Below are 16,926 nucleotides of genomic sequence, written 5' to 3'. Positions count from 1 at the left end.
GCTGTGGAAGATGCAGATGGAAGATTATCTGTATCAGAAAGATCTATACCTACCATTGGGCGGAAAAACAAAGATGCCGACGGGTATGAAAGACGAAGAATGGAACCTTCTCGATAGAAAGGCACTCGGAACAATACGGTTGTGTCTTGCTGCGTCAGTCGCCTTCAACATTTCGAAGGAAACCACGACAGAGGGTTTGATGCAGACGTTGTCGAAACTATATGAAAAACCCTCGGCCTCAAACAAGGTATTTCTTATGAAACGGTTATTTAATATGAATATGTCGGAAGGTGGATCTGTTGCAAACCATTTAAATGATTTTAATACAGTTACAAGCCAGTTAAGTTCTGTAGGGGTAAACTTTGATGATGAAGTTAGAGCTCTGTTATTCTTGTGCTCATTACCAGAAAGTTGGAATGGTTTGGTAATGGCCATTAGTAACTCCGTTTCTGGATCTAGTACTTTAAAGTTTGATGATGTTGTCGGTGCTATCCTTAGCGAGGAAATGCAACGGAAAAGCTCCGGTGAGACATCGGGAAATGCTTTGAGTGCAGAGTCTAGAGGAAGAAAAATGGAAAGAGGAAAGAGCTCAGGATATCGCAGTAAATCAAGGAAAGGCAGATCCAAGTCCAGATCGGGGATAGTGTGCTGGAAATGTGGAAAGAAATGACAACTAAAGAAAGACTGTAGATCTCGGAAGGGAAAAGAAGGAGATGCACAGCAAGAAAACAATCATGAAGCAAATGTGACAGGTGAGGTGTTACAAGATGCTTTGATTCTTTCTTTCGAAAATATTACTGATTCCTGGGTGGTAGATTCAGGAGCCTCATTCCATGCCACACCTGAAAAGAAATACTTTTATGACTATGTTCAAGGAGATTTTGGACAAGTTCGTCTGGGTGATGACAAACCCTGTAAAATTGTTGGAATGGGTAAGGTTCTTGTAAAACAGCAGAATGGAAACCAATGGCTACTAAAGGAGGTAAGGCATGTTCCAGATCTAAAGAAAAATCTGATTTCAACAGGGCAGTTAGGCAGTCAAGGTTGTGTGACAACTTTCACAGATAAAGCTTGGAAGGTCACAAAAGGAGCCCTGGTAATAGCAAAAGGTGAAAAGGTTGGTACATTGTATTTATGCAATGGTATTTCTAACTCTGTTAATGCTTTGACTTCCAAAGGAGCAGATGCAGCATTATGGCATCATAGGCTCGGACACATGAGTGAAAAAGGGATGAAGATTCTTCACTCAAGGAATTTGTTGCCAGGTTTGAAGAATGTTGATTTGGATTTCTGTGAGAACTGCATTTATGGAAAACAGAAGAGAGTCAGATTTCTCAGAGTTGGGAAAGAAAAGAAGAACGAAAAATTAGAGCTTGTGCATACAGACGTATGGGGACCTGCTCAGGTATCATCTCTCGGTGGCTCTCGTTATTATGTTACCTTTATTGATGATGCAACTAGAAAAACTTGGATTTATTGTATTAAGAATAAATCTGATGTATTTGATACTTTCAAGAAATGGAAAGCTTTGGTTGAGATTGAGACAGGAAAGAAATTGAAGTGTCTTAGATCAGACAATGGAGGTGAATATTGCAGCAAAGAGTTTGATAGGTACTGTTCAGAGCATGGAATTCGCAGAGAGAAGACAGTTCCAAGAACACCACAAGAAAATGGTGTGTCAGAAAGGATGAACAGAACAATCATGGAGCGTGCAAGGTGCATGAGATTGCATGCAGGATTGCCTTTACAGTTTTGGGCAGATGCTGTAGATACTGCTGTTTATTTAATAAACAGAGGACCTTCAAGTTCCTTGGATGGTGGTGTTCCAGAGGAAGCATGGACAGGGAAAAAGGTAAACTACTCTATTTTAAAACCTTTTGGTTGTGAGGCCTTTGTCCATATTGATAAAGAAAATAGAACAAAGCTTGAGGCAAAGTCAAAGAAATGTACCTTTATTGGATATGGTGTTAATGATTTTGGTTATCGCTTATATGATTACGAAAATCACAAAATCATTAGGAGCAGAGATGTAATATTCAATGAAAAGGTCTTGTATAAGAATCAGTTGCAGGAAAAGAAACAGGAAAAGGAATACGCAGTCCTTGATGAAATCACTGAAAAAGTAAAGGTGCCTGAAAATAATAATAATCAACAACCACAACAACAACAACCACCACAACAGCAACAGGCACCCCAAACACCTGAAAGTGGTGTTAGAAGATCTACCAGGATAGGTAGACCTCCTGAACGATACTCTCCTTCATTATATTATTTATTGTTGACTGATTCCGGTGAACCTGAGTGTTATGAAGAAGCAATGCAGGTTGAAAACAAGAAGAAGTGCGAGGTAGCCATGGAAGAAGAGATGGACTCCTTAATGCATAACCAGACTTGGGATTTAGTCAGGTTGCCTGCAGGAAAAACTACATTGAAGAATAAATGGGTTTACAGGCTGAAGGAAGAAGATGGAGGAAAGCAACGGTACAAAGCTAGACTTGTGGTGAAGGGGTTTGCACAGAAGAAAGGTATTGATTTTGATGAAATATTTTCTCCTGTTGTTAAAATGACTTCAATCAGAACTATTTTAAGTCTTGTAGCAGCTGAAGATTTGCATCTTGAGCAGTTGGATGTAAAGACAGCCTTTCTCCATGGGGATTTGGAGGAAGAGATATATATGCAGCAGCCACAAGGATATGAGGTGAAAGGGAAGGAGAAACTTGTGTGCAGGTTGAAGAAGAGCTTGTATGGTTTAAAACAGGCTCCAAGGCAGTGGTATCTAAAATTTGACAAGTTTATGTCTGAACAAGGTTATACTAGATGTCACTCTGATCATTGTTTATCTGAAAAAGCAAAATGATGGCAGCTATATTATATTGTTATTGTATGTAGATGACATGCTTGTTGCAGGATCTAACATGCAGGAAATAAATGTGCTCAAAAGAAAATTGGCAAATTCATTTGCAATGAAGGATTTGGGTGCTGCAAAACAAATCCTTGGTATGAGAATAACTAGAGACAGGAAAAATAGAAAATTAACATTGTCTCAGAATGAGTACATACAAAAGGTGTTGAAAAGATTTAACATGGAAAATGCAAAACCAGTTAGTACACCTTTTGCTAGCCATTTCAAACTTAGCAAAGAAATGTGCCCAAAGACCCAAGAAGACATGGATTATATGTCTAAAGTTCCATATGCATCAGCAGTTGGAAGTTTAATGTATGCAATGGTCTGCACAAGGCCTGATATTGCACATGCAGTGGGAGTTGTAAGCAGGTACATGAACAATCCAGGAAAGGAACATTGGATGGCAGTGAAATGGATTCTCAGATATTTGAGAGGTACCACAAATCAGGCATTATGCTTTGGTGGTTCAAACATATCCCTACAAGGATATGTTGATGCAGATATGGCAGGTGACAGAGATAATAGGAGGAGCACTACAGGATATGTATTTACTGTCGGAGGAACAGCTGTCAGTTGGGTTTCAAAAATCCAAAGTATTGTTGCACTCTCAACAACAGAAGCAGAGTATGTTGCTGCTACAGAGGCTAGTAAAGAAATGATTTGGTTACAAAGGTTTATGGGTGAATTGGGCAAGGAGCATGATATGGGCACGTTATACAGTGATAGTCAAAGTGCCATTCATCTTGCAAAGAACTCAGCATTTCATTCCAGGACAAAACACATACAGCTCAAGTACCATTTCATACGATCAGTGTTGGAAGATGGAGAGTTGAAGCTGGAAAAGATACACACTAGCCAGAACCCTGCTGGCGGGGGGTTTCGGGGGCAGCGCCCCCGAAGCTAAAAACAGCTGTAAAATTGCCTTGTAAAAGTATAGTAATTTCTAGTCAATCTGGGCCGTTCATTAGGCGGATGATCTGACGGTAGAACTTATGTTTAGTTTAGGGTTTTTTGTCCTAGAAGGCAACCCCTCTCTTTATATGAGGGCATTGTATTTGAGGCTGTGATATAGATGTGTATTCGGTGAGCGAGAAACACAGAGGTGAGACTGTGAGAGAAAACAGAGGATATTACAGCGGTTTTGCTGTAGGTTGTATCTCTTCATTTTGCTGGATAATAGAAAGGAAGGACTAGCTGTTCGGGGTGGACGTAGCCCAAACTGGGTGAACCACGTATATCTGTGTCTCTCTTGTTTTGTGCGTTTTCTGTGTTTATATTTCTGCAATATTTTATGTGTTCCATTGCTCCGTAATATATAATTTTCTAACACAAAATACAACTGCAAACACAAACTACCCCTTGCTGTAGCTTAAACATTGCACACTCTTGCTGTAGCAGCCTCCTCTTCACATTGGACAGTCAACCAGCACTCGAGGCAAACTGAATCAACAGCCTCCTTCTCACAGTCATGTGCAGTCTTTTTTCTCAGTCTCTTCAAGGATCAAGAGCAAATGTGAAATGAGAGACAAACTTAGTGAAAGGGAGGACTGGTTATTACAGAATTAAGTTTAGGTTCTTTTATTTTTTTTTTCATTTTCTTAATTCTTATATGTTTTCCAAAAAACAGAGAAAAATATGGACAGCCATGCATCCTGTATCAATGCATCACATTTCCCAGTAAATTTTGCAAAAGGGGGGAATGTAGCAAAACTTTTCACAGGGTGCTCTTTGCATTTTACATAGAGAATTCTGGCAAATATCAGCTAATAAATAGTTCTAGTGTTGGCATCTTGTCAAAGGCACTGTGTTATAAACAAAACAGCTTAAAAATATGAAAAGAACATTTTGCTTTATACTATAACAAGATATTATACTTCAGAAACAAAAACAAATGCATCACATTTCCCAGTAAATTTTGCAAAAGGGGGGAATGTAGCAAAACTTTTCAGAGGGTGCTCTTTGCATTTTACATAGAGAATTCTGGCAAATATCAGCTAATAAATAGTTCTAGTATTGGCATCTTGTCAAAGGCACTGTGTTATAAACAAAACAGCTTAAAAATATGAAAAGAACATTTTGCTTTATACTATAACAAGATATTATACTTCAAAAACAAAAACAAAAACAAGAAAAACTCTAGAACATGACTATTTCCTCAAACCACTGCCTCAATTGTTAGGTACTTATCTGAAGCACTTAACAAAGTATCTTAAACAACAATTCATAGTTAATAATGTGCCAAAGAAAAAGATAAATATTATGTCACTGAATGAGGTGCAAATCTTACTCGCAAATAAGTTCTTGGTGTTGAATAATATATTTCAGAAAGATTCGCAGTAACTGTCTTCGTTGCTTGAAACTACTTTTGGCCCACACCTTTTGTGCCTCTCTTGCTTGCCTAACATGTTCCCTGACCTGATTTAATATTACATTTAAGCAGGAAAAGTAATCAGATCAAAAATTAAGAGTAAGCATCATCAGAAAAGAAATTTTGAAGATAGCTACTCGTCACCTGAACAACTCCAGGGTCTTTGTCAAAATTCCCATTTAATCTAGAGAAATATTCAAAAACTCACTTTTGGTACTTGTCAGTCAACTTCTGCAATCATGCGATGCTTCCAGCTTAGTTGATGATGTTGAGATATTTACACAAATTGATGATGATTTCATGTAGTTTACTCCAATTATAATGATGATTTCACATGGTTATGATATTATATCACCACAAGCTTGTGAAATAGTGCTCTTGATTATAAACTAGATAACTTTCGTGATATTATTATTTGAAAATTGATATATAGCCTTGATGATGATATTGGTAGACATTATACTGTGGTGCCCATGGCACCCTTGTTGAAAGCATGCATTGAAATATATGAGCTTGTTTTCTGTGCCTGATTCACACCAGGACCCACAAACTGTGATCAAAAGTTGGGAGCAGCCAGATTGCTCCTAATACTATCATGAGATGTCACTCCTCAGTGATAACAGATCTCTAGCGACCCTTTGACTCTTTCCTTCATACTCTCAGAAACCTTATTGTAAACCTTGGGGCGAATGAATTCGAAAAACCTGTTTTAAGCCTAACCTAAATCTAAGCCCTAGGGGCTAGGCATATGACCTGGGGAGTGTTGACTGTAGTACTTGGGGTCATAACCTAAAAATCCTAACCACCCTATTTCCTTAATGACGTATTTAAGGGTAGAGTAGGAATCCCCCTGGCACTTTCAGTGCACAGCGATTACCATGATGCTGCCGGTTTAGGATTGAGTGCTAGGCATTCCCCACTTAGACTCTGTCAAATTGAGCCCTTGAGTGAGGGAAAGTTTGGGACTAGTTAGTTGACTGGGAAAAGCTGGACAATGCCCATTGTTACTAACTTACTACTTAGAGGCAACAGGAAGAGTACTCCCAAATCATCCATGTAAGGAGGGAACATGACACGAATCACAGATCCCCAGCATGCTTTGGTTGCAGCAGATGGTGAGATGTGACCAGTCCAGTTTCACCCTTGGACTGGGTACCATTTTATGCCGAGACTAGAGTCTACAGAAATCCCAACCTTTCGTTACAAGGCTTAAGAACCCCATGGGGAGTGTTCATGATAACTGAGGAAGGGTTGGCTGCGAGGAAAAATGTTGCCTGAGGAGAGTGTCCCCAACAGCACATGCCCAGCCAAAGACTGTACAATAAGTGGGAGACAACAGTCTCCCAACTAAGTTGTCTCCCTTCCTTTCAATTAAATTTGTTGTATGGTTTAATGATTGGATTTATAATTTTATTGAGTTGTTTACCCCCTCACATTGTAATAGCACCAGCAGTCTTGCTAGGTGGGCAGTTAAAATTGTTATCAAAGCAAGGGCAAGTTCACCACTATGGGCCTCTGGCTTGTCTGTGAACCAAGGGTCAAATTGTGTTCTATTTTTTTTACATTTTTTAGAATGTTTTATTTAATTTATGTTGATTTTCTTCCATGTTTAACCAAAAAATAAAATTGCTAAACTTTTACTTGTATTCTTTTAAATTCATTTTCCTAGGTTGAGCAAGGTGCAAGGTCATTTTCATTTTTTTCTTTTTCCAGATTACCTTATAAATTATGTTATTAAAATGTTATTTTTTTTAATTAAAAACCAAAAAAAAACCCTAGTTTGAAATTGTTATTTTTATTATGATGTTTTTACAACACTGCCAATTTTTAGGGTTTCCATCCACAACAGATTTGGTTTTCAAGCCCTAGTTTCAAACAAGCTACAATTTTAACCTTGGAAAAAAACCACTAGCATTACTTTTAATTCAGGGGTCTAGTTTAAGGTTTTTGTTCACAATGGTGCCAGTTGTCAAAGACATCACTTCCACTTGGAGATCCACTTTTCAATTCATGGGTGGATTTTTTAAGGTTTTTATCCACAACAGTATATGTTGTAAAGGCCATAGTTCAAAACAAGTTGTAAATTTAACCACCCCCCCCCCCCCAACAAAAAAAAGAGTGCGACTAGGAGCATCACTTTTTGAAATGGGGGTAAAAATAGCCTAAAAACTCTCTAGGATTCTCGTCCAGTAGATAACTGTGTTGTCTAGAGATGTCACTACCCTCTTCTCTCTTGGATGTTGTTATGTACTTGATCTTTCTGTCTCTTGGAGTTGCTAGGGTTTCTTGAGTTTATTGCAGCATCTGGAAGACTAGAGTTAGGGTTTCATCCCTTGGAGAATTAGATATTAGGGCTTAAGATGAAACCATAAGTTATACTTGATCAGCAGAAGAAGAGGATACATCTTGCCTTGGAGGGCATGTTTGTGTGATGCATGCTTCTTGGATCACCTTTGTGTGAGCTAGGGCTTTCTAGGTTTTCCATAACAAGGGTTTTGGAGAGCTAGAGCATTGCACTAGCCTCGGGATAAGGCTATGGTATGTAAATGAACTTCTCATTATGCATATTATAAAGTTTCTTACTGTACAATACTTGTGTAAATTGCAAATTTGATTTTCTACCATCTATACTCTTCATGGTTTATAATTTCCAAGCACTATATGTCTTGTTGATTTGACATAAGTTAACGGTGAATATGTTAAGTGATTTAACAACTGAAGAATATAAGGGCAGATTTACTATTGTTTTTATAGTCACCACAAGTGCTTTCAGATCATTATATGCATGATATGATTACCCTAATTGGGCTGAAACATATTGGAATGCATTGGTATATTTTCTCTTGAATTGCCTAGTGGGTTGGAGTTATTAATAATTGAAATGTAGTCTTTTACTGCTGCTTTTGTTTTGTTTATATTTCATAACAGCCTTGAGGTTGAAAATTCACACAATTGACATCCGGGAGATCTCTTGTTAAGAAGTTAAATTCCTGTTTTGCATTATAACTCTACAACGCAAATATTTCTACAAAACCACCTTTCAAAAAGGTGTCAGAAGCAAATGAAGGTTAATCAAAAACAGGTATGTTTTGGATGGTTAGATACTCGGCATTGGAACTTGGAAACCAAGTTATTAGAACAATCTTACCACAAAATGCATATGCAAGTCCAAACATGTTTATTTGGAAAGGTTTCTACAGCAAATGGCTATGAATGCTTTTAGTGAGGAATTGATGATTTAGGGCATAACCGGAGTTCAACTAAGGTCATCTTTTGAGTTGAAGATCCAATCTTCAGACTCCACTCAAAGACATTGTAGTTACCCTTTTCTATTTTCGGGAAGGATATTGATGTTGCCAATTTACAGGTCCGAAGACTCCTCACCTTTCAATTGACACGGTTGAGATACTAATGATGATTGTTAGCCTCAAGTTTCAAAGTCTACTCAGTCTGATTTTGTGGATCATGGTCTCCTTTGAATTTTGCTTCATATAGCTCAGATGGTATTGGGAATTTTCTATTAAGTTATGAGTCAGGCCCTGCAGTGGCTTGAGATTTATGAGCTTGATTTTTAAGGGTTATGGACTACTCAGGATAATACAAATAGGATACGATGCTCTTGAAATGGATCACTCACAATGAGTTTTTGGATTGGTCAATTTGACCTTCAAAGACTATTCACTGAGATAGTTTAGCACTTGGCATTCTTTGAGGATCTCTGGGATTTTAACAATATTGGCATGGATGATATTTTGACGGATGGTATTTGAGGATTTTCAGGATTTGGAGGATATTGACATGGATGATATTTTGATGGATGGTTTTTCAATATTTTTAGGGTTTTTAGCATATTGATATGGATGATATTTGGATGGATGGTTTGTCTTTTTGGCATTTGACAATTCAATGACCTATTACGGATTTGTGACTTGTATGGTTGTTCGATGTTTTTGATTGACTGTTTGGTATCAGGATTTCAGGTAGTGGCCACAATTCACCTAATTTACTTCTTAGTATTTTTCGTTAAGATAATGATTTACTCCTTGTCGAATCATTCATAGGTTTTATAGATTACGAGATTGGCATGTAGATCGACATTTTTTTCTATCAACTAAATTATCGACATTTTTCATGGGTCATTTTATAAGAGCAGTTTTGTGAACACATTTATTTACTTGATGGGCTTTGGACTTTACAAGGATGGTCTTCAGACCCACCAAAGGACAGATGATCCTTTTGCATTTTTCGCTTGGCACAATGGATCATCAGACATTTTTAGTATTTTGGATATTTTGGACCTATAGCCAATTCACTCTTCATCCGAGTTTACTCTCATAGGTTTTGGGTTCACATCAGTGAACACTTGCAAGTTATCTAGCTCATTTGTTGCAGAAAGAGATTTCCAGACTTGGTTTTTAGCATCAACTTTTGGTAGTTCTTGAAGCAGATCTTCATTAAGACTCAAGAGATTTTAGACCATGGGTATTAGATTGAAGACTTGGACATGTTACCATCGTTTTGCACTAGTCTTTGTCGCCTAGAGTTGAAGTTTCTAAGTTTACTTAGTTAGAAACCCTCCATGCACTTTATCTTATTTATTCCTACCTACTTGTTATTTTCCTTAACAAGTTATTTACAATGTAAATACAGAAAATAAACACTAGTGCATGCTCAACATATTACAGATCAACAATTAAAAGAAACAAGAACAAACACACCACATGACACCATTATTTTTGGACTAATGTCCCCGGAAAAACCCAAAGCGGAACTGGTGCAGAGATCAGAGGGTTTTCTTATTAAGCAATATCAGAGTACAATTTGGGTGCCGAAACTAGCCTACCCAACAGAGAATTTCCTTAGCAGTAATGCTTCTCGGTTTCTGACAAATCTATTGGCTGAAACCCCGGATAATCCTTCCGGCAGCTACTCAGCACCAATCTGCCCCAAAAACCCCAGCATCTGCCCAATCTGGACTGCGTAAGCCTCTCCTAGCCCAGCGTTGGCATTGCGTCAGCCTATCTTGGCATGCATCAGCCCCAGGAGGCCCTGCGTCAGCTCTCTGAGCCTCTGCGTCATCTACGTTGTCTCCTCTGGTGCTCTACGCAACACTTAGCTACCTCTGCGTGGCCCAGCGTGAGCACTGGCTGCTCCTGCGTCTCTCTCTCTGGCTGCTCTACTGCTATGCCGACACTATCTCTGTCTCTCTGTACTCAATGCCCCTCAACTACTCTCTCGATCACTGATTCTGTCTCTCTTAGCAAATGCCGCTCTGGAGAATAAAATGACTGATCACTCTGGTGTCTTCTCCAAGTGACCCTCAAGCCTCCTCTTATACTTTTCCTGTTGACATATCAACGGTCGAGATTAAGTCCCTAATCAACGACTAAGATTAGATCTCACTTGATCCATGTCTTTTGGACCATTCTAACACAGATTCATATTAATACACATTAATATTTTATTTTCCCTAAGTTTAGACTTAGGGACTCCATTAAAAATATTAATTATTTTAATATCTCCTTATCTGTTTAGAATCTGCCCAAACCCTTTCTGGGTATTGGAGATCTCATGTGCCCCAACCTCTCCACCAAATTTCGTGGCTAGAGCACATCCGATGCTACCCCAAATCAACACCTAGTTGGTACACTTGCACAGACTTATGATCAAAGCGGGGATTGTTAGCCTTTTAGCTCCTCAACCATCTTCAAGTGTATCTTAGGATATGCTCCTTATCCTAATTATGTACTTGGTTACATGTTAGGGTTGATTGATTTAAGGTGATTATGATTATTTTACTATTTATTGAGCATCATTATGTGAATATGATTGATTTGGATCTCCTTGTGGGACGACCAAGTGGTTGGCGCAATGGGATGTTATCCCCTCCACCTAGTTTCAAATCCCACCGGGGGGGCATCTTTGGCATGCTCCTTATCCTAATTATGTACTTGGTTACATGTAAGGGTTGATTGATTTAAGGTGACTATGATTATTGTACTATTGATTGAGCATCATTATGTGAATATGATTGATTTGGGTCTCCTCGTGGGACGACCAAGTGGTTGGCGCAATGGGATGTTATCCCCTCCACCTGGTTTCAAATCCCACGGGTGGGGGGGGGGGGCATCTTTGGCCCATTGTGATAAGGCTCGAAGAGTTGGCACGTCCACCCTTGTGGAGTCTCGACTCTTGCTAACTCATAAATTCCTAGGTATATCTAAGCTCATGGGTTGTTGGATATACTCTTGGTGTTATAGTAGCAGTCGCTAGGTTTGACCTTGGGCCTCACCCAGATTACTCCAACGAGTTACCAATTCGCCATGGTAAAAATAGATAAATAATTGATTTGGCTTCAAACCTTTTTTTTGTTGCATCCTGATTTTCGTGTTCTTTCAATTTGATTGCTTTGTTTGCAAAGGTGTTTATAACCTACCCCTCTTCGAATTCAAACCTATGATCTCCAAGGAAGAAACACGTGTTCTTAACCATTAAGGGCACTCAGGCCATAAATGGAAAAGAGAAACTATATCTTGTTATGGCATGCAAGTTTCTCACTCAAAAAACCTCATTATCACACTATAGCATAATCACTCTACAACCCTAGTTCACTCTCTAGAATATAACCCCATAATAAGACTGAATGAACTACAAATTGCTCTCTTAATCTCTAAGTCATATTCTCAATGGTCTACCCTACCTCTCCTCTATAATATAGGAGAGACCTAGTTTCACAATGTATGTAGACATACTAAGTAAAGCACCTACGTTGATTCTATCAAACCCTAACCCTAATTCTGACTAGGGTAGAGCACCCAACTTGAATGAGTAAATTTCCTAGATGCCCCCTACAAGATAATGCATGCATGAAAGCAAGCACATCACTCCTAGAGATCTAGACATCTAAACAAATTTATTCTCCTAGCTATAAAGGTGTAGCACCTTGAAAATTAACTTGATCTTGCACAACCAAGTGTGCACTTCCACTTCACATCCAAAAACATATTGTGGGCTAGTCAAAGTTTTGGGTGGTTGGTAAGTTCAAAGGGTTGTTAATTCCTATTCCCAAGGATTTACAACATCATCTTCCTCCTTTGTGATTTCAAGATTGTGAATGGATATACCTAGATCCGGGCCCATGGTCCTTTTACCTAGGGTTCACAACGCATTCCTCATTTCCTCTAAACCTCGTAAAGTTTCCAATCAGCTACACTTTAGTGGCATACTATGATCTACCCCTTAACCTTTTGTTTGAAACTCCCAAGGATATAATTGTGCAAGGAGAATGAAAATCAATTGATGCTTTGGTACTCACTTGCAATCTGTGTGCATCCAAAACATCACAAGCACTACAATCATATGAGTAATTGAAACTAACAACAACTGAGACGATAGTAGAAAATTAATAGAAAATGGCAAAAAACCAAGGTTGAGAGCACTTGCACACCCATGCACCTACAAGTCCAGATTACATAAAGGAAGACTTCTCTAGTGAAACTTGTTTTAATTACAAAACATGACGACATTGGATTATATGAAGGTAGACTTCTCCAATGCAACTTGTTTTAACTATTAAGTACAAAATATTATGAAAAATACAAATGTAAAGGGTGAACCTCTATTTCTATCAAAGATAGGTAAAACCCTAACATGAAGCTTAAGTTACTAATAAAAGTGTGTTAAGGGCCTCACATAAAAGTGGACTTTTACAAGCGTTGAAATATGACACTAGAAAGGTCTAGGGCTAGAACAATATGACAAAATCATGAGTTTACACACAAAATAGCTCATGGGCACAAAGTCTAAGATTCTAATGCCTAAAATATATGTTGTGATATGCACACATCATATTTTCGCAATTGATATGCAGGTACTTACACATATGTTAGCATGTAAAATTAGACACTGAAAGAAAATAAATGGAAGAAGCTGCCGAGAGGTGAACACTGAAATGCAAATGTAAAAAATTGCCAAACAGTTGAAACTTGAAATATGTATCTCAACTCTGTTTTAACTTTTTACTCCAGTGTGATACTGAGATTGAGAGTGGGAACATATGAAAAGTTCTGATCTGTTGTTGGCTCCTATGAGCTATTATTTTCTTCTCTCCGCCCCTTGTACCTGGAGAGCATTTAGTCAGGACTTGAAAGCCTTCCTGTGAAATTGTGACTTTTGAAACTGAATCTCAAAATCAATAAGTAATGAAGGTGGTTATCAATGTAAGATGGATCGCAGTGCACGTTGATTTGATGAGTCATCCATTGAATGCAAATCTTTTCTTATATACAGGTTGGAAGAAAGCTTGTGAAACATTCATGGACTATGATTGTGTCAGGCCTAGAGGTCGTGGAAGAGAAATAATCACAACACTTTTCTTATTAGCATAAACTGAAAAAAACTCATAAGGAGCAAATGAATTATCATCCCAGAATATATGGTTTCACTGCCATGACCAGGGTTAGCGCCATCATTAATTTAACTTTATAGTATACCATGTAGATAATATTAATCGTATTGTACCACGAAAAGGAGTTATTTGAAGCCAGCTGATCAAGAATGCCTGACCACTAGCACAAGGGTTTAGCTCAACCAGTTGTTGCAAATGTTGCTGGCCTTTGCTAGTTCCATGCCAACAGGTGCCTACTTCAAATCCCCCTTTATCTATGCCAACAGGTTTACTAGGGATTCCATCCACAAGTATGAGGAAGCATCTCTTGTGTTTCCCTGGAAGGTTTTCCTTAGGGAAAAAAAAGACCCACCACATTTGTCAGTTTCCATTATTAAGGATTGTAAGGATTCTTGTACCAAATGTGTATATAGAGCCTAGACACCCCTGACCAAGGCCAGACCAGCTTGATCAATGTATAAAATATTAGACAATATCTGGCATTAATTTAAGAAGCATCTAGATTTAGTTTTCCTGTTCATATTGCAACCCAAGTTCCACCACTTCATAAACACAAAAGCAGTGGCAAACAGATATAAAGAAAAGAGATCTCACTTCATCTGGTGTCAAGGCTGGGAAAAATCCAAGGTACTTCATTGTAGCAGGTTCGTAGCATTGGACCCTTTCTGCTTGTGCCCCTTTCCCCTTTCTTGGAATCTGCATATAAGTCACACAGTACAACAAACATTTTTGAAATCCTTTTCACAGGGGAGAATAGAATCTGAAACAGTTGGCAGTTAATGTTTATAAATCAAATTAGAAAAGATACAAAACCTACATCAGAATGAAAACACAATAATATTTGATATGTATTCCTTGACTATTGTAGAAAACCCAATCCCATTGGGTCTGTTGGACTGTTGCCCACTATTGTAACCCGCATTAATCGTGCCCTAAGTCTTTAAAAGAATGGTGCTATGCATGAACATGAAATTCTGAGAAATCATAGATAAATGCCAGTACAGATGCACTTCCGGGAAAGTAATTGTTCAAATGCACAATTTGAAAATGAAGTGTCGACTAAATGCACAATTTGAGAAGTAAATATCGGAAGTAAATCGCACTGTTGAGCTTAGATACGTATAGTATATTCAATGATTTGTAAGGACTCAGGAGTATGGAATTGATGCTAATTGCCCTGAGGCTTTAAACCATAGCTATATTCATGAACATGAAATTCTAAGAAACGATAGACAAGTTTTTGTTCAACTTCAAATGAACAATTCCAAACAGATGTGTTAGTTCAGATGCTTAGTTTGAGCTGCCACGTCAGAAACAAATTGTGCTGTTATATTATCAGCTTGAATACCAAAACAACAATGGTAAGGAGGACGGCATTGAAACTACGTATCCATGCTGTATACTAATGGCTTGATCCAGTTGTCCTGAGTAGTTTTTGGCCCAGAAGTCATTCATCCAAGTACTGCTGCTACCAAATAAGAGGGAGTATCAGCTTGAATACCAAAACAGCAATGGTAAGGAGGACGGCATTGAAACTACGTATCCATGCTGTATACTAATGGCTTGATCCAGTAGTCCTGAGTAGTTTTTGACCCAGAAGTCATTCATCCAAGTACTGCTGCTACCAAATAAGAGGGAGTGTATGTGGCCTCTTAAACATAAGCAGGTTGACCTAGAAGTCCTGATCAGGTTTTGCTAGACGGGCAACCAACCCAATCCCATATGGCAGTAGCATTTCCACACGACACGTGATTTCCAAGCATAGCACTGCATACGTCCATAGACCGCAGACTGTGGATAACCAAGACATGTTGCATTTAAGATGATTTCATTTGCTAGAAGCTAGATATTGGATTTATTTAACCTAACATCAGATGTTATGCAGTGAAGGACCTGCATTCAGAGAGACCCTGAAGGTGGCATTATCTGTTCATAAAGAGGCCTTTTGGCGATCTAACAAGACAGTTCAAGAAATTGTTCATATTTAAAAATGCAGAAAATTAACATATAACTAAGCTAAAGGCAAAAATCAATAGTGTATCGCTTGAAGCGAAAACTGCAAAACAGTCAAGACAATGGAGCTACTTACATAAATGTAGCCCTCCCCCGTTGTCTGGCTACCATCGTCCAAAACTGCAACAGGGTTTATTTTATTTCAATTAATTACTCACGAATTTGCAATAAAAAGGCCGAATGCACGGATTCAAGAACAGATACCCAGTACTCCCTGGCCACTGAGGCCCTCAAAAACCACAAATGAAAAATAAAAACCTGATTCTTTAAGCTCGAATTAGAGAAATGAATACCATCAGATGCATCTACGTCCATTGCAGGCACTACGGGAGGTATAAGCATCAACAGAAGACGACATAATGCAATTGCGCTGCCAATAACCAGCATAGCCCACCACAGCTCCATAATGAACCCTCGAGATCACAAAACCTTATGAAGGTCTGAATATAATCATAACCTTAGCAGAGCACAAATCGACTACTCTGCGCCGAAAGACCGCCATTATTCATTAGAAAAACGGCCATTGTTATTTCTTTTCATGCAATGGAAGGAAAACAAGTGAGCGAAGAATACTGGGCATGAACAGAGCACGTAAGCCTGCAACCAGGTTTTAAAGGAAAAAAGAAAATGGATGCTGTTGTGCAGAGCCAGCTCAATATATGCCCACGCGCGGACAGATTCCCTCTGCTATTGTTTAATTCGAAAAACTGGACCACTTTTTTTTCTTAGTTATCGGGTGTATCAACTCGGGTTATTCTTATCGCTAAGTCGCGATGACATTCCATAATTGTATGAGTTAACATAATTCGTCAATCTGATCTTTTAAATCCCACAGGTCGTGGAAAGTTTTCTTCATTTCGATGTTGCTTTTCTTTCTGCATTAAATTTTATGAATTGTTTTTCGTTGAGATTTTATTTTATTATTTTTTTTCAAGTAATTTGTAGTTAATATTAGTGATACTGTTATTATAATAAGCATAAATATTTAATATACTTTTAGGGGATTAATTAATTTTTTTAATATTTATTAGAAATTTAATAATCTCTCCTAAATGATGGCATGAATCATTCATTGTTAAATGAAAGAAGAGTCCTTTATTTTAATATTATTATTAATTTGTGTTGTGGAAAAAATAGGGAATGCTATTGGGCGTTTCATATATGTAGACCCTAGATGTATTGGAGCTAAAGACAAGCGGGTAGCCTGGATTCTCATTGAAAAAGAATTCAGGG

At 38.2% G+C, this 16,926-nt stretch overlaps 1 protein-coding gene across 1 annotated transcript in view; it reads right to left on the bottom strand.

Moving 5' to 3' along the window:
- Positions 1-16,516, bottom strand: part of LOC149247004 (aldehyde dehydrogenase 22A1-like) — a 77,950-nt gene extending 61,434 nt beyond the window's left edge. Inside the window, exons 1-4 of the mRNA XM_089443090.1 lie at positions 15,987-16,516; positions 15,770-15,813; positions 14,275-14,376; positions 5,193-5,320 (exon numbers count right to left, since the gene is read on the bottom strand). Of these exons, the coding sequence (XP_089299216.1) occupies positions 5,193-5,320; positions 14,275-14,376; positions 15,770-15,813; positions 15,987-16,098 (386 nt within the window). The 5' untranslated portion in view covers positions 16,099-16,516. The remainder of the gene's footprint in view (positions 1-5,192; positions 5,321-14,274; positions 14,377-15,769; positions 15,814-15,986) is intronic.
- Positions 16,517-16,926: the final 410 nt, after the last annotated feature.

Source organism: Pinus tabuliformis, chromosome 7 (assembly GCF_031772625.1).
Source record: "Pinus tabuliformis cultivar Carrire ecotype Pingquan chromosome 7, CPIR1, whole genome shotgun sequence".
NCBI classification, from domain to species: domain Eukaryota; kingdom Viridiplantae; phylum Streptophyta; class Pinopsida; order Pinales; family Pinaceae; genus Pinus; species Pinus tabuliformis.
The sequence above is the reverse complement of the archived record's forward strand: the minus strand, read 5'-3'. Positions and strand labels throughout refer to the sequence as shown.